The following is an 18,298-nucleotide window of genomic DNA, read 5'->3' as shown; positions in this document are numbered from 1 at the left end:
TCCTAGCCAAGAAGCAGGGGAGGGAGAAACCCAAGGCTGTGTGTTTTGTCAGGCTGCACACCCACTTGGTAATGAGAACATCTGAGCTGAGCTCCACTCAGATGCTACACTCACTGTCCAACAAAATGGAGTAGGAATAGGAGAGAGTGAGGCTGGCACCTCCTTGGCTGTCACAGAAAGAAAAGGTCAGTATAGACCTGTGGAGCACCTCTCACAGATGAATGGTCTGTTATCAAGATTTGTTGCTGAGATGAAGGAATTAAACTGATTCTTCACAGAAGGTTTAGAGTAATCTTGGTTCTTTCCACAGCCATTAATTTTTTTCCTCACAGCTCATTGTGTCTCTTGGAGCACAGAACAATTTTCAGCATCATAAAGTAACCTGAGCAAATCATCCCTTGGAATGTTTTTTCTACATGTCAGTTTTTTAACTTGGTTCATATCTTGGTTTTTCCTGTCAGCTTCTAGGACACCTTTATTCTCAGATATTTCAGTGTGTAAGTGTATTTCAGTGTATAAGAACATATACATGCATATTCATGTATATGCATCTGTCTAGTCATTTACTTGTTCTTCAGGTAGTTAAAAGGAAGATAATAAAGGTAATCCCAGTATTATCATTGTTGTTTATTATACTTCATGTAAAACTGCTGTGACATTTGGGACCTCAGTTGACCATAATGGAGTTTAATTCTTAGGAAACTTCATGCTGTATTTCTGATGTGGCCCTTTCCTAGGCTAGAAAACTTGGATCCGATTTCCTGATGTCTTACTGCACTTGCTGATAATGTACCTTCAAATAAGTTTTCAAAACATGGCTCTGTTTTAGAGATAATGAAATAAAATCCAGGCTGTAGATTTAATTGAGAAGAAAATAGAAGAAGGGAACAGAGAATTTCTGCCTTTATCAATACAGTTTTAATCAGAGAACCTATGTTCATTGAACCATTGTAGAGGTTGAAGAGTTTAATCATTACATCACAGACTGGCTGCAAGTGTTCATTTGGCTTAGGAAAAATGGGTAAAGAATGCATCAGTGTTTTAGGTCGACACAGGGGCAACCTTGGGAGAATAAATTAATAAAAATCCTTCTAATCTCACACCAAAGCAGAACTACTGCTCTTATTAATTGAAATATGTTATGCAGAACTCTTTTATGCCTATCTTGACCTCTGTATGGGAAATACATTTTCATGTTGTTCACTGGGGCAGAATTCCCATGCTTTTACTTCTGCCTAGTGTTTTTCAGGATCAGATCTCCTAGGAGCTATTTAAGGAGTTGCAATATGCAAGACTTAAAGTTTCTACCTTTAAAATGTCTGCATTTTGCAGCAGTTGTTGAGTTGCAAACTTTAGCTATTCAATATTCTTTTTATTTTGCTTGTTTCTCACAATATTGTGTTGTATTATCACCTAGTACATACAATACAGTAGGAGGGTAATAATCTCTGCTTTCACTTCTTCATCATAAAGTTGTAAAGCAGATGTTTTTTGCCTAACTTTGCTAGTGGAGAAAGGACACGTAAGTTCTTATGAGCAAACCACAAAAGCACACAGGTCTCGTCCTTTCAGTGCTCAGAAACAGCTTAGCTAGGAGGTCAAAGTTGGTACCATGTGCAGAGTTGGAGTTTGCCCTTTCAAAATTATAGCAGAAATTGCACTGATTTCAGTAGAAGGAAGGCTGAATCCTCAAAAACTATAGCTGTATATAAACTGTAGCCATCCTCTACATTCTTCAGCTATATATTTTGCTCTATATGTGGGTAAATTGAGGCAGGGATGTGTGTGTTTCACTGCTGTGCAGTACTGTTTGCTCACACTGTTGGAAAAACTTGGATGTTACTAACAGAGTTGGTTTGATTGTTTCCATATTTCTCTTTTTTCCCAAAGGTCTCAAATCCAAAAGCGTGAATGACTTAATCAAATATATAGTTGGAGAACACTTTCAAGTATTTCAAAGTGAAATGCAAGAGAGCATGGCTCAGATTTTCAAGACTATGTCTACTTTGTCGGGTGATCTTGAAAATACAAAAGAATTAGTCAAGTACCTGAATGAAACCCAAAAAAAATTTGCTCAGGAGAAAGACAATGGGCCAACAGAACTTGACATTCTGGAGCTGAAGAGTCATATGGTGCAGCTGAGAGAGGAAATGGCCCTCACTTGTGACAAGCCTGTGAAAGCTTTACAAGAAAAGCAGAAGTCCTTGGAAGTTAACTTGGAGCATCAACAGTCAAGAAGTGCAATTTATTATGAATCTTTAAATAGGACTCTTACTGAAATGAGAGATGCTCATGAGCAACTGTTATCAGCTGAACAGTCTTCAGGACAAAGCATCCCCTCAGCAGATAAAGTCATGGAGTACAATTTGACGGAGTACATGTTCACACTGCATGAGAAAGTAAAGCGACAAGGCATGATGGTGCTGGAAATCTATGATGACTTAAGAGTCCAAGACAGCAAGATCAGCAATCTCAGTGTTGCGCTGGAAATTCAGAGAGACTCTGTTCTGGGGGTCTGTGATGACATGTTGTCAGAGAGCAGGACAGATTTCCAAACACAGCTGGCAGCAGTCCAAGAGAGTGTGCTTGTTCTAAATAAGAGTCTCTCCAATGTGTTCTTTCCATTGAACAATAAGATGGACAAAATGAATGAGCAAATTAATGATTTGTGCTATGATATGGAGATCCTGCAACCCTTAATTGAACAAGGGGTACCTTTCAGTCTGACTTCAGAGTATGAGCAACAAATGCAAGCTAAAGAATTCAAAGACAAACTTGAAAACCTCACTGTTGTCATTAACACAATGAGTTCTGCAATGAAGGAGCTTTCCAGAACTCAGGAAGGACTTAAAAATGAATCTCAGGCTTATCAGGAACTGTTTGAGAGTCGTGTTAATGGATGCTCCATGGAAATAGAAGATGGATTAAACAAGACTATGATAGTAATCAACAGTGCTATTGATTCTATTCAAGATAATTATGTACTGAAAGATACACTACGTGCTCTGAGAAATGAGACTGAAGTTTGCTGTGGCAGAGCTGAGGAACTGGACAGCCTCCTGGCTTTTATTTCCCAGTTCCAGCAGTGGAATGAATCCCTCCAGTCACTGCTCTATAACAAGAAATATGCATTTTCTTCACAAGTAGTGTCATCTCTTTCTGATCTTCCATACAAGGAGTCAGACAAAAGTATCCTCCACAATTTCAGTAGAGTTTTCTGTATTTTAAACGATACATCATCAAAACTGGAAAAGCAACAACAAGATATCAGCCGCCTGGAAGAAAAACTATTTGACTCTCTGGAGAATTCAAAGGACCATGAGGTTCGCCTTCTGAATGTGGAGTCAAAAATTTCCAAGTTTTTGGCAAACAACTGCATCACACAAAAAAAGATCAAAGCTGCCTCAACAGAGAAAGAGCAGGTGGTCTCACTTCAGCTCCAGGCACTGAGTTCCAGGATCAAGGCCCTGGAAGTCAAGTCAATCCGTTTCTCAAATGTCATTCCACTTGTGAACGAGACTGCTCACAGGGCCTGGGGGCTGTGCCAGGATGCCAACAACAGCATCCAGAAAGTGAACACAAGCATACCTGTGCTAATTAAACTGGCTCAGCCAGATATCCCCCTGCTGCAGAGAGGCCTCCAGGAGCTCATTGAATCTGTGCTTGAAGTAAAAGCAGGAACTATTTTGACAAATTTAACCCAGCATGTTGACGTATCGATGGTAAATGCAATGAACAATATCACCAAACTTCAGAAGCAGCTGAAACCAGCTATAAAGAAACCAGCCCCAGCAAAAAAAGTGGCAGCAAATGTCACCATGAGCCTGGCAAGCCGTAGCCAGAGAAACACAGATAACGCAATAGATCCAGGTAATGCATTTTACTCTACTAGAAATCAAGGTATGTTTACTAAAGACCTGTGTAACCATCGTGATGAACTGAGTGACAGAACTTGACTGAGTGTCTGAAGACTGCTGTAAAGAGTGCTTCAGAGGAACCTGAGATTAGTCTCTTGCTTACAAGAGAATTTATTTTGCGTATGAGGAGATTCTGTACTAAGACAAGTAGAAGCTCCATTTAATTTTCCTTAATAGATTCCCATCTGATCATTTTAAGATATATGTACATGCACACACACTCAGTTGAGAACCTGACCTTTGAGAAGTAACTGACAGTTTAGACAAAGAACAAGAATTTTGTTCCTGCATCTCAGTTACCAATTTCAATAGAAAAAAACGTATGCAAGCCAAGAGAGCATTAGGGAGTTGCATCAGTACTTTGCAGTGTCAGCAGGCATGAAAGTTATCAAAAACCTGAAGCATGTGAATACAAATGACTGTAATAAGGTTTTTGCCAGCTCCTTCAGGACTTCATTGAGAGGTGCAGTTACAGTTACATGTGTGTTCTTGAGCAAGCAGGAATCAAGCCAACAAAGTAAGTTTGGCTCCAGTCCACCTGGAGAGCAGCTTGGCTAAGCAGGAGCTGCCATTCTTAAAAAGGAAATTTTGACTGTGATCTTCTTCTGAACTTAAATTCAAATGCCATCATGTGAAATGAATTCATATGAATGAATTCACAGAAGTACAAACTCTTGAGTTATGACTTTTGCAATCATACTTGAGTGAAAATCAATAGCACGAGATAATGTTTTATGGAAATACAATTTCTTGCACAGTACAGAAAACGAAGAGTGGATAAGTGACTAGAGATACTGAGATTATTCTAATTCACAGTAAAATTAGACAGATTTCTTAGTGACAGAGGCATGTCCAAATCCTCTTGAAAATCCAGACCTGAATATTTTCTGTAAAATGCTCTTAAACTTACAAACATTTCTAAACCAATATTTGGTCCTTATTGTAAGCAGGTGTAGAGATAGTAAGACCTATAACTCTTATTCCTGTGCTAAGGCCATGGGCAATCACCTTTTCCCTCTCCATGCTTTTTTCCTTCCTTTCTCCACCCTGCTCCTTCATATCCTCCTCTCCTAGGGACAGCATTTCTTGATGATCAGTGGAAAGGATCCTTTCTCAAGACCGAGACCCATGAGTAGCTTGGTTTCTGAGAAAAGCCATCCCCACTGTGAAGGATTTCAGTCCTTGGTTATCTTTTCACTTACAGAGCAGACACAGCTATAACTGCAGGCAGTTGCAGTTTAAAACGCCCCAAGATTTGCCAAATGCTTACTACAAAATAATTTGAGTATTTTGCTACTAAAAATGTCAATTCTTCCTCAGTCATTTGTGCTTTATGTCTGTTCCTGCCAATGCACAGGATGGAAATTCAAAATCTATGTTCAAAATTGAAATTAAGAGAAAATGAGATATGTCTCTGATCCTTCCCACATCATCTACCTTTTTGGAAAATATCACTAGTGCTACCTGCCTGAAGCACAGGAAGGTGCCACCTTCTCTGTTTTTCACTCCACATTGATGAATTATGCCTTTCCTATTTATTCTTTATCTCCTACTGAACTTAAACAACTTGCTTGTTTGTGTTAGATATATGCTCACTTACAGAAAGTGCAGGTATTTGCAGAGATTCAGAAGCCTTATTTTTATACAAGGTTTCTACATAATGGTTTATGTTGACAATTACATCAGTAATGAGATTTTGTACTTAAAAATATTTCATGCCTAGCAAAGCCATACATTATAGTTCTGTAAGTTAAAGAAGCAAGGCCATTACCCTAATTAACAAATATCCATCTTCTGCCTGGGTAGATTTTTCTCCCAAGTTCTTGGACAGCACCAGAGATTTGTGCTGCCTCTACTAAAATTTCTAGAAGAAACTCTAAGGCATATTTGGCCAATTATAAAATATATTTAATCTTAGATTGCCTTTTTCACTTAAAAAAATAATAAAATAAAATTCTAGAAAGGGGTGAATGACAGTTTTCATTGACTCCAATATGTTCAATATTTAAACCTGCTCTGACAGATTAGAGTTTTAATTGGCTCTAATGTGTTCAGGATTTGACCCTGAGGTAACACTTTTCTAGGTAATTAGTTGAAATCAAGAGAAAGCAATGTGAGTTTGCATTACATATGCAAGGACATAAACCTTTGCAGAGCTCCTGTATTGTGGAATGAACTAAAGGAAAGTTTTATGTCAGGTAGAGGCTGCAGTGCATGTTTGAGGGGTGAAAACACCAACACTTCACCTGATACTGACTTATATTGCAATCCAGGATGGATGAAAGAGTGATTATCTTAAGACAGCTTCAATATCTAACATAGAGGAGATGACAACCTTTATATATATAATATACATATATACACATACTGTAACTCTTAGTCTTGGGTTTGGGTTATGGCTGGTCCTGCTTTCCAATGCACTGTTCTCCTGCAGAAATATGTGATGCAGTGTGAGGGCAGTTTAGCTCAGTTCCCATTTTCCTGTTGCTATTAGTGCTATTCCCTAGGGAATCTAGAGGCTGCTGTGCTTTCCAAAGGTGAATGTACCCTCTTGTTGCATGTCTTGTATTTGTAGGTTTTGCTTTACTCAGATTATGCCACTCTCCCAACAACGTGAATAACTGAGAGTGAAGCTGTGTTATATCTATGTGTTTAAAACAGTGCAACTCTGTGAGAGGTCATTTCATTTCATTCTCACATTCCTTGTGCCCTATTTATGATTTTGTTTTCACAAGATTTCTGACTCCTTACCGAAATGCATGTTTCCATTGTTGCTTTATCATTCAAGCATGCAGTGAAATTATCCTCTTCAAATGTTTTCCATCTTGTGTTTTAATTGCACAAACGTGAAGGCTATTCCAGTTCAGTCTGATTACATACACTTAAAATCTGCATGTTTACTCTTTAGACTAATGGGTTGATGAAACTCTTGTGTTGTTTTTAATTTGGTGAGATTAAAATCGTCACACTGGAATTATTAGATACCTCTGCTTAACAGAGAAACAGAGTTGCCAGAGTCCAAGTAGCTCAGGTCAGTCCTGATGACGCTCTTTCAATCTCCTAGGCCTTCCTGAGAAACAGGTACTGATAACTAAATACTCAGAATATGTTGGTAGGTTACTTCCTGGTCAGCAGAATTTCCAAATTGAACCCCTGGGGTCAATCCTTCCCGTAAGGAGACCATTAAATTGCTGAATATTTGTTTTGCTTCTAACAACACCCTGGTAGATACTGACAGAGCTTCATTATTTGTTTGAGGTTTGTTTGCACAGCACTGGCAGTCTATTTCCCAAAAGAGCTTTTGGCTGTTTGCCCTCCCAAAGAGTAGCAAAACTGAGCATTAACTGGCTCTTCTCATTCCTACCATACCAAATGTAAGCAGCAACTACATTTTATTCCCTGCCAGTAGTAGCTACAATTAAGGCCTTTAATTTATAATCTCTCTCTTTTACTCATCTACACTACTAGTTGTGAAATACTAATTATCAATAAAATATTTACTGTAGCAGGAAATCCTTTCCTAATCTGAACCTTCTGGCATCTTTACCCCAAGGAGATAATTCAGACATAGTATCTCAGGACACCCTTCAGCAAGAAAAAATACTGGGCAGAGGAGCAGCCTTGGCCAGAAATGACAGCAGAAAGATGCTATTGTAGCATAGTTACGTGGAGATTATAGACACAGTGGAGATCTGCAGCATTTGCCTCTTGCTCTGAAAATCCTAACTTGACTCGAACCCCCTGCAAAACTTGTCCTAGTTCTAACAAATGGAGGAGATTCCCAGCTGCTGTTAAGCAGTGCCTCACCTGGAGGGTTAATTTAATGTAGATAAAGCTGGGTCTGAATTTGAATTAACTCCAAGGTTAAGTTCAGGCAGAATCACCCCACAGCAGACTTCCAAAGCACTAGTCTCAATCTCATTATCATTTCCTTTTAGTGATCTTTTTCCTGTTTCTTGGATTTACTTCTTGCTTATGATAAGCAGAGGCCAATTAGCAGAGAGACTGCTGTGTTCTTACAGGAAGCTTTTGTATTTTGGGAATATGATACAGTCAGCACAATCAGCTGTTTTCCTTCCTTTTCTGCTTTCCTTTGACACTTGGTAAATATGTGGATGCTTGGTAAATATCAGTGAAGTGGTGTGGGTGCTTGGTAGGTGTGAGTGAAAAATAACTGCAATGAAGGGTGCAGCACACTATTATCTAAGAAGAAAACCATTATTTCCTCATGTCCGGCTGCCTGTGCTGTGACCCCAGTCATGACAGTCCTAAATTGCTTTATTCCAGGCATTAGAGAATAGATGTTATTTTCTGTGAAAAGAATGACTGTTGTGTTTATAAATCCATAAACTATATCAGAGCAAATTCAAGCATCACTGTACAATTTGCCTCTGCATTCTGCTCAGTGAACTAAAATATCACACAGAAACAGTTTGCCTTAATGCAGCAGTCTGTGAAATATCTAGTTGAGAATATGAAGATAACATGGGCATTACTTAAATATCTAAATGAAATCCAGCTCTGCATTCCTCTGGCAAAAAGTAGACTTTTTTATGCAAGGCTTTTTCAGTTATGACCTACAAATCTAGATTTACCATCACAGGACTGCATGGAGTTCTCTTTCTGGAGTTCTGCTGGTAGTTCCTGGTGAAGAAAAGGTTCATTTTCTAAAATATCTGAGTTTTATTTGACCAAACCAAGAAAGAGGAAAAATGTATGGTTTGGGAATGCTTTGTGTTCTGAATTTTTCATAGCAATGATTAATTTTTAATGCGATCTGAATTTTCTCCCCCCCGAAACTGCTATGAAAACACATTATACAATTACCCTCAGTAGTTACTGTCTCAGGGCTCAGCAGCCTGACAGATTTCTCTGTATTGGCTGAGTGGGATTTGGCCAGCTAATACCTAGTCAGGAGCAGCAGCAAGGACTCAGTGAGCGTGCTCTAAAAAGCCACCTTTTATTATAATTTTACTGTCTGGCAACCCAAAATTTCCACAACAATCTTAATAGATGTGCTGGAATTATGGAGTTATTTATGGACAAGTACTTGAAGTGGCTGGGATGGCATTAAAGATCTTTGATCTCATGGAGTCTGACTCTCCTGCAACGTTCATTACATGCTTGGGTGAAAAATGTCAGAGACTAGGCAGCCCAACCTGTACACCAGTGGTACAAAATCTGATTTTTGGTACACCCAAGGATAAGCTGGCTCAGTCCAGAAAGAGCAACCTAATCTAACATCTCCGGAGGATCTTACTTCTTACCGCATGTACCTGACCCTCTGAGACCAGCAGAACTCAGAATTTACAGGTAATCTTTGAATATCTTGGAGGATGGCTGAGGGTATGCTGTGTTCAGGTAAACAGGGAGGCTGGACAGGATCTGAAGTTGGTCTTCACAAAGAATTTCAGCAGAAATTGTGAATTGACAGAGATCCTTTCCAAAACACTGCATACTTGGTCAGTGTCACTGTCATGACATGACAACTGAGGTTGTTGTTTTTCCTCTCTCTCTCTCACAGGGCAGTTCTCAGCTTGTGCCAGCTCCCCGTGCCAGAATGGAGGAACCTGTGTCAATGACAGGCAGAGCTTTGTCTGCGCCTGTCGCCACCCCTTCGGAGGAGCCAACTGCAGCGTGAAGCTGGTGAACGACAACTCCCTGAGTGTTGGCAAGTACAGAATTTAGCAGTGCAGCACACAATCCAGGCCTCTGCCCCAGGGCCTAATTACAGAGCATTTGCTGGTCAGAGGTCTCACATTTCACTATAATGAGTGACAATTCAAGTAGCAGAGTCCTGTGTTTTGGTGCTGAAGACATCAATCCCCACGGGTGACTCGTGATCTCTTTTTTTAATATGAGCAGATGATGGGATTAAATTGGTTTGGGACCTGCCATAATAGTTGGGAAAGCTCCCTGCTGAAATGTGCAGAGTGGGAGGGTGTGCAATGGATGTATTTGAACACGATGTCATGGATTTTGAAGGGGGAGGTAGAATCACATCACTGGGGAATTGTAGCTTCAATGCAGCCATAAATGTTCTATAAATACCAGTAGCTACCAGGATGTGTGGTACTGTGGCCTCAAGGAGTCACATTAGGCATGCCTCTGGCTTTCATCAACAAAGGATGCAGCCCATGAAAGATTTCCAAAGAAAAAAAGTGGAAATTATGCTTTTTCAGTCCAGAAAACAAATAAATAATTTACACCAAAGCAACATGGAATGTGAATTTTATGCATCTTTCAGCAGTCATTTGGCTGATTTTCACTCATGACAGCATATGAATAGTGAATGAAATCATTTGTACAGAAGCAGGGCATGATAGTGTACAGGCTCAGCTTGAAAAGAAAACATATACTTTTATCCCCTCATTTAACATCATGAGTGCTAAACCTCCTCAGTGCTTGTCTAAGATTTGTAGTGAAATTCTTGGCTTCAGCTCACTCATAGGAACAATGAAAGAGATCCTGGGGTGGGAAAAACTAGGAGGAGGTGTGGGGTGGAAAGAAAGCTCCCTTAATGATAATATAGTTTAGACAAACATGAAGTTCCCTTGCTGTTTTCTCTGGCGGATACACCTAGCACTAATTGTGAAGAAAATTACCTTTTGTACAATATAGAAAAATGTGTTTATGCAGGAATACTGTGTTTTAGTTGCTCAAGGTCAATCATTCACAGGATGATGTGACATCAGAAAATCTGTTTTCTATCTTCTGGCTGGTCCAAGTTGCCATTGTACAATGTAACATCACTTGAAATTGTTCTTTGTTCCTTTCCAGATTTTTCAAAAGGATCATACAGATATGCACCTATGGTGGCTTTTTTTGCTTCTCATACGTATGGAATGACAACTCCAGGACCCATCAGATTTAACAATCTGGATGTCAACTATGGTGCCTCATTTGCTCCAGCAACTGGGAAGTTCCATGTCCCATATCTGGGGGTCTATGTTTTTGAGTATACTATTGAATCATTTAGTCCACGTGCCTCTGGCTATCTGGTCGTTGACGGAATAGACAAACTCACTTTTCAGGCTGAAAATATTAATAGTGACAAGTACACTGACAGAGTAATCACTGGAAATGCTTTATTAGAGTTAAATTATGGTCAGCAAGTCTGGCTCAGACTGGCAACTGGCTCTATACCTGCCAAGTATCCACCAGTAACTACATTTAGTGGTTACTTGCTGTATCGTACCTAAGTCAGTCCTAAACATGAGCTGTTAGTCAAATGAATCAACCTGCAGATGAATTTAGCTTTGCCTTTAAATACTTTATTTCATTAACAGCACTAAGTTTTCCAATACAATGGGTTTTGTAGTGCTGATCCTCCAAGATGTTCTTTGGTTGTAGCCATGTGCACAACCACAGAGTCTACAGAGATGGGGGAAAATAAAGCATCTTCCTTATATTAATATGACTGGGAAGCACAAATGTTCTACTGTTGCATGCATAAACATACTTACACAAGGTTGCTGAGAATCAGTTCTCAAGATAAAGATCATTTTGATTATTGCTTTACACTGTGACTGCAAATCAGAAGTGATGGATAGATTTTGATGACTCAGAATTGGATTACTGGATTACTACTTAGCTCAGTGTATCAATTGATAATCATGTGTATGTATTCTGTTTGGGAAAAATATATTTTTTTTCATTTTGCCCACCATTATTCACTGTATATTTTGATATGGCAGCATTTAATTGATTCATGATTCTTTTTATGTAACCAGTATGATAACAAACTACATTTTCTGAATCTTGCAGCAAAAAAACCAGAATGAATACATTCCGATTAGAAATAAGGTACTTTTTAGTAGTGAATATAATTAGTCATAGGATAAACACCATAATGGATTTAGTGGATTCTCTCTGCAGCTTGAAATATTCAAACCACAGCTGCATTTTCCTTAGGTGATATGTTTTAAGCAAACATTGTTATATTGGCTTCACACAGATTTTAGCATTTGACCTATAAAGTATACAAGATTAAATTATATAACTGAAGCCTTTTCTAAGTTTGAGCTCTATAAATCTATGATTTTGTACATTTCTGCATTAGATTCTCTAACTACTGAGGCAAGATGAAATTAACTTCAGTCTGCATGTGATTTTTCAAACACCAATCTAATAAAGAAATATTTTTAACTGATGCCTGACTGCCTGAAGGAAACAAACCCTCAGATTTTCAACCTTTGCAAAGTCCCAGGTTGCTGCAGTTTCTTGATAGCCTGTCCTCTGGTGTTACTGGCCAGGTGTGTTTCTGGTTATTGCCTTTGTTAATGCTATTTGACCAGGTGTTTCTGTGTCTTTGTGTTAGTCTCACTCCCTTTTCTTAAAAGCTGAAGAAACCTAACCATGATTGATGCCAATTTATTGAAATAGAAAATGTTTTGAAGCTCCCTGAGTTATTTTGTTTTCTACTCTCAGAAACTTGACTTGAAAACACATGGAAATCTTTTGCTCTCTTCTTAGTATTACTTAATGTATCTTACAAGATCTTAAGATGAATGTCCATGAAATGACTGATTTCCTCCCATGCTATATGTGGATAAGAGAATCCACAATATCATTCCTCAGATGCATAAATGTACATTTTGTTGTCCAAACAGAACTGTGCATTCCCCACCACAAGCAGTGGTGCTGCAGAGTGTCCATGGGCCTGTGCCTCTGGGTTCTGGCTACCTGAACTACCCAAATGTGCAGCACTGAACAGCATCCCCCCAACTTCAGGGGGCATCCTGTCATGGATGGTTGAGGACAGCAGTAGACAATTGGTGAAAGTTTTCAATCCAAGCCCATTTTTTTAGGAGGTTTTTTTCAGGTCAGAGATCCTTTCTTCTCTATAATTGTTGGGTTCTCAATGTAGCATGGACCCTGCATGAGCTGCAGACCTTTCTCCTGTTGCATTCCACGTATTTTCTGTAAACACTCAAAATCTTTGATAGGTCACTAATTCAGCCTGCTGTATCATTGAATTTTATCAAATACAATGACCACAAGCCCCAATCCCTCCTTGTATGACTTTGTCATTTTAATGTGTTTAGTCCTCTTTATTCCTGCTGTGGTTATGGCTAAATAGCATGAAAATTACTCTGAAGATGAAATTCAAATGACCCACCAGAGACTGCATCTCTGTTTTAATGTGACTTTCTTTGCCCTTGCTGCCCTTCCCTCTAAATCCTTCAAGCTGGATCCTGATCAACACAGCCACTCTGTTCCCCCAGAAATCAGATCATTTCTACATCATTGTACTGGTATTCTTTTCTCTTTTTTCCTTTTTGTTTTTCCTCCTCTCATAAAACTACAGACTCATCGGGGTAATGTAAGATTCCCATTAACACCACATTTGTACAAGTAGCACTTATAAAACTAATTTCCCTAATAGAAATAGTACTGTAACTAATTCTCATTTTCCTATTTAAAATATGGGGAAAAACTATATATTAAAATTATAATAAATGTACATTACCCTTTTTATACTGTGTAACAATCCACTCAAATCTTTCTTCAGATGTATTCAAGCTACTTATAATTGTCTTTGTCTATTTTTAAAAACTAAAATACAGATTGTTCACTGTGTAGATTTGTTTGTATCAGTCACTGAAGCTTATTTAGGGGCCTGTGGTTGTACCTGAGGTGACTGGACTCATGAAGCAAGCTATTGAAAAATAACTGAGGATCAATAAAATCAGTCAGCCTACCCATTATGCAGAATAGACAGCAATCAGTCTGAAATCCCAGGAGAACTTTTCAGGCATCAACCAGGATAGGAGGTTCCTGAGGCACTTTGTCACCCTCTGCTTTCATCTTCATGCTCTGATTTGCATCCCCTAATGATAGCAGGCAGCAAATCTGAACGCTCATCTCTGCCCACAGCCCTTGTGAGGGACCACAAAGCCATCCTGAGCCTTTGTACTTCAAACTGAGCCGTGATCTCTTTATTTGGGTGACTCAATAACCATGGCAACATTTTGTCTGGTCTGGCTTTGACAAGCCCATCCAATTTACTCCGGAGTTTGTATTATCATTTTCTCACCTACACCAAGCAAGTTGCTGCCAAAAGCAGACCCTCATACCTTTGGAATTCACATTGAGACCAGTGGCTGGTTTTCCTCACATCCCATTTCTGGCTGCACAGCCAGCACAGCCCTGACTCACTCCAGCTTGTGCCAAGCTCCCCTGCTAACCGAGACCTGCCTGCTGCTGACTCGTGGGTGTTGCCGTCTGTCCCTACATCTGGGATGGTTTTGTTCAATTATTTTTTTTCTCTGAGAGAATAACATCTACACTGGCAGCAAGCAGGAAAGAAACCATTATTTCTGAATTCAGGCAGTGACTGAAAACATCTATTAGGAGTAACACTGCAGCTAGACCCCACCAAAATCAGTGGGTGGCTGATGATTAAGTACCTTTGAGAGTGGGATAATAAGTGCACTGATGCAGTTGCAAAGTCAAATCTCCCTAGCAGCTCAATTGGGCAGGTGAGCAGGAGAGTTCAAAACAATGCAAAACAAAATAAGACAACACAAACACTATGGATGCTTCCAAACAACAAAAGTTTATTCCATGGCTTTGCACATCTATCACTAGTGGCTGCTATTTGGCTGCAGAAACCACTGCCCAGCAGCTCCATGCATTTCATTAACCCCTTCAGGCCATCAGATGTATCACAGATTTAACAAGATCTACATTTTTTTCATTCAGTTTTAGTTTTATTAATCCATACTTTTTCCAATGCTTAGCTGACTGCTGGAAAGCCAGAGCCCAATACTCCTGTTCCCATACTAGAGTGTTATCAACAGCAGAAGATGGAAACCTTTAATTATTGTAAAAGAAGCTTTTGTACTTACTAAATCATCCCGATATAATCACATCTTCAGCAGTTTTGTGAGAAGTACAAATGTTTATCACCGCTTTGTATTTAAAATATACAGTAGTTCCATTGCAGTAATTTTCCCTTTGCAAGACTGCCATTCTGCCCTTTTTTAGGATGGCCCTGATGGCAGGAGAGCTCTCAAGGGTGAGATAAAATAAAACACTCTCTTCAGATGGAGCTCCAGACAAGAGTGCATGGTAAGAAAGCTTTATCAGCAAGCTGCTTCCTAGCTGGAGTTGCTATAGATATGTTACAACCAGCACACTGCCTTGTAATGAACTTCCTTGCCCTGCTTCTCCACCCTCAGAAATCTGTGGTGACTGCGAGCTGAAAACAGTCTTGTGCACCCACATGTTGCATGTAAACAAACCAAAGTGTTTCTGAAAACACTGATTGCCGTGGCTGCCGTGGTTGAAAATCTTTATCTTAGAAAAAGCAAGTTGCTAACAAAACAGACCGTGGCTGTTTACAAACAGTGTGCAAGTACTTCCAGAAAGCTTGCTATTTGAGTTTGCAGGAGTTGGGAGATACCATAAGAATGATCTGAAGCGCTCAGAAATTCTTTATAAATACTGTAAGCTTTCTAAATTCATTTTGAGCCACGGGATACTGGTATATCTCACATCCACACAGATTTAACATGATGGATAGCAAAATCAAGAATGGTGGCAACTAAAACAAAATCCTAAAATGACAGACTTATTTGGAGAAAGAGTTATCCTCAACTCTATCTGACGACCCTGACTCCTCTGCAAATTGCCTTGGAAGGGAAAAAAGGTTCAGCCATCCATTACTAGGCTACTTATTGCTACTTGCTGAAGGGAAAAAAAATACATGTGAGAAAATTGTCTACTATTATTTCCTATTATATAAAAAGGGCCATTACCAGCTTATACAAGCAAGAAACAATTTTCAGGCTCAGCATTTAGACACATTGTAGAAGAACACAGTAGACCTCAAGTATAGTTTTCATCAATAATTTCTAGGGTCTAAATTGATCACTCTGTTACCTTGGCCTCAACACCCTACTGCAGCTTCTTAATAGGTACACACTATCATAAAACATTTAATTTTGGAAAAACAGGAACTGTGCTTACAAAATAAGGACAGAGACTCACTAGAAGTTAAAATGTAGCAAAGAAAACTGGGATGCCATCAGCTGTGAATCACAGAATCATTTAGGTTGGAACAGACCTTTGAGGTCATTGTGTCCAGCCTTTAAGTGAACACCACCTTCTCAACTAGACCATAGCACTGAGTGCCATGTCCAGTCATTTCTTGAGCAGCTCCAGAGATGCTGACTCCACCAGCTCCCTGGGCAGTCCATTCCAATGTTCCATGAAGAAATTCCTCCTGATGTTCAACCTGAACCTGCCCTGGCACAGCCTGAGGCCATATCCTCTCATCCTGTAGCCACTTGCCTGGAAGGAGAGGCCAAATATGTATTAAATACAGCCTATATTGGCCAAAAAGTGCTAAAGGAAATTCCTTTATATGTGAAATTATTTGTGTGAGCTAAACAGAAATATAATGACAGCTATGAGGAACTCCTATCTTCCAGAGCAGAAGATACAGATCTAGGACCACCCTTCAATTTGTCTGTGGGCTTACCTTGTTTGTATAGGTTTGGACTTTGACTTAACTAGTATATACAGCCATCTTGGCCCCAAAGGAAGATCAGATGCTTAAATTACTGTGGGAGAAAGGTACAAATCAGGAAAATAAAACAGTATATGTTTGCAATTGTTAAGCAAAATGCATAAATAGCAACATATTTGCCTTCCTAAATAAGTATGAAGAGAAAAATAATTAAAAGTAAGATATGGGGGAGTGATCATCAACAGTTAGGATGCCCAGCTGAGAGGAACTGCTCTCCCAGCTCTCACAGCACCCATGTGCATTCACTGGGACTGAACCACAGCCCTGCCTTTTCTCTGCCTTCCCTGTGTCCTACCCTGCATTGCTTTCTGCTTCCCTGCTGCTTCCCCCTGTTTCTGAGAATGACCAGACTGTAATGACTTTGGAAATTGTTTATGATGCAATATCCTTGCACCACATTTCTTCTGAGCCATAAAATAAGGACAAGTTTTTTTCTCCATTATTTTCATTTTACTAAGTCCTATGGGCGCCCCAATTGCCATCATTTTAGTTTTGTTACAGTACAGCACAAAACTTCAAAAAGCTTGTTTGGAAAAAGGGATAGAGCATTCTTTCAATCTCTTTCTCCACAAAGACAGTATTTCATTTTTGCTGTTTGTGTGTATATCCTTTTTTTTTCCCCCAGGCAGTAACAGGAAAAGCTGGTGGGGGGAAATTACTTTTCAACCAGGTGATATACACTTTGGTTAGAGAAGGAAGTGCACATGGGTGAGAATCTGTCTAGTGTCCCCTGTTTTAAACTTCATGCAATGCTTTTCATGTTTTACAGGAGTATATACGATCTCTCCACTCATTTGGTAGCCAGATTCCCAGCTCTGCCTGCAGGTTGTACTATCTCAGGTCATTTTTCCAGTGACTGTGAAAATATGTGTATGTCAAAAGCCCTGCTTCATCAGTGAAAAACAATACATCTGCTAAAAAAATACTGGGAGATCCTTTCAGATCAAGGTATAGTGCTCATCACCCAGCAATGCTGCCCAGCAGAAGATTGCAGCCAGCAGGTAGACCTTGATCTATCTTTTGAAACAGGATTAGAAGCAGGTTCAAGATACAGAGGTAGAAGAGCACAGTTAAAACCCAAGAACAGTTAAATATATCGCAGAAACAGATAGTCAAGGGTTCATATGGGAATTTGTTGCTCAATGCATAAAACAGAATCATAAGGTTTTTTAACATTGCTCAGGGGGAGATGAAAAATTCTCTTCTGTGCTCATCAGAAAAACTTCCTGTTTACTGAAGACAGACAATGTATGGCAAGACATACAGAGCTGTAAAAGGAGATTCCATTAAAGCATTTAAACACAAGGAAGGTCTTGATGTCCACCTGAAAGCTGAAGGGAGATACAGAATGAAGAATAATGCCATCAACAGGAGCAGCAAAACTGAGGCTGAGTGGGTCTGAGTAGTGTGCTCTCCTTCTTATTGGGAAGAGCATGATTAAGCTGGGGGCATCTGGAGCAGTTTGGGCAATCTCAGCTTATTGTGCCATCTCCAAGTCTTAGATCAAAACTGGGGTGTAAGGTAGATATGGATATGTAACCAGCCTAACCCCAGCTTGTGCACTGATGTGTATATACAGAGCTTCCCTTGGCTTATGAGCACTGATAAAAATAAACTAATTGAGTGAAGTGTCTGTCTCATGTCAAATTACCTGATGTCAGCTGCCTGTGATTCTGAATACTCTTTTGCAATAACTTACTGTGGAAAAGATTGGATCCTTATCTAAATAAGAACCACTCAGTCAAATAAAAGCCAAATAATTACAAAATATTTGTTTAAGAAAATAATGGATTAAATTTTGCATTTAAAGATCCTAAGATAGCTTAAATATTATAGCAAAAGA

General features: G+C 39.4%; 1 protein-coding gene across 1 annotated transcript in view; it reads left to right on the top strand.

The window, feature by feature from the left end:
- MMRN1 (multimerin 1) overlaps nucleotides 1-12,069 on the top strand; it is a 38,620-nt gene extending 26,551 nt beyond the window's left edge. Inside the window, exons 6-8 of the mRNA XM_085058026.1 lie at nucleotides 1,891-3,870; nucleotides 9,442-9,588; nucleotides 10,698-12,069. Of these exons, the coding sequence (XP_084914152.1) occupies nucleotides 1,891-3,870; nucleotides 9,442-9,588; nucleotides 10,698-11,119 (2,549 nt within the window). The 3' untranslated portion in view covers nucleotides 11,120-12,069. The remainder of the gene's footprint in view (nucleotides 1-1,890; nucleotides 3,871-9,441; nucleotides 9,589-10,697) is intronic.
- The last annotated feature ends 6,229 nt before the right edge of the window (nucleotides 12,070-18,298 follow it).

Source organism: Lichenostomus cassidix, chromosome 4 (genome assembly GCF_008360975.1).
Source record: "Lichenostomus cassidix isolate B80296 chromosome 4, HeHo_3.0, whole genome shotgun sequence".
NCBI classification, from domain to species: domain Eukaryota; kingdom Metazoa; phylum Chordata; class Aves; order Passeriformes; family Meliphagidae; genus Lichenostomus; species Lichenostomus cassidix.
The sequence above is the reverse complement of the archived record's forward strand: the minus strand, read 5'-3'. Positions and strand labels throughout refer to the sequence as shown.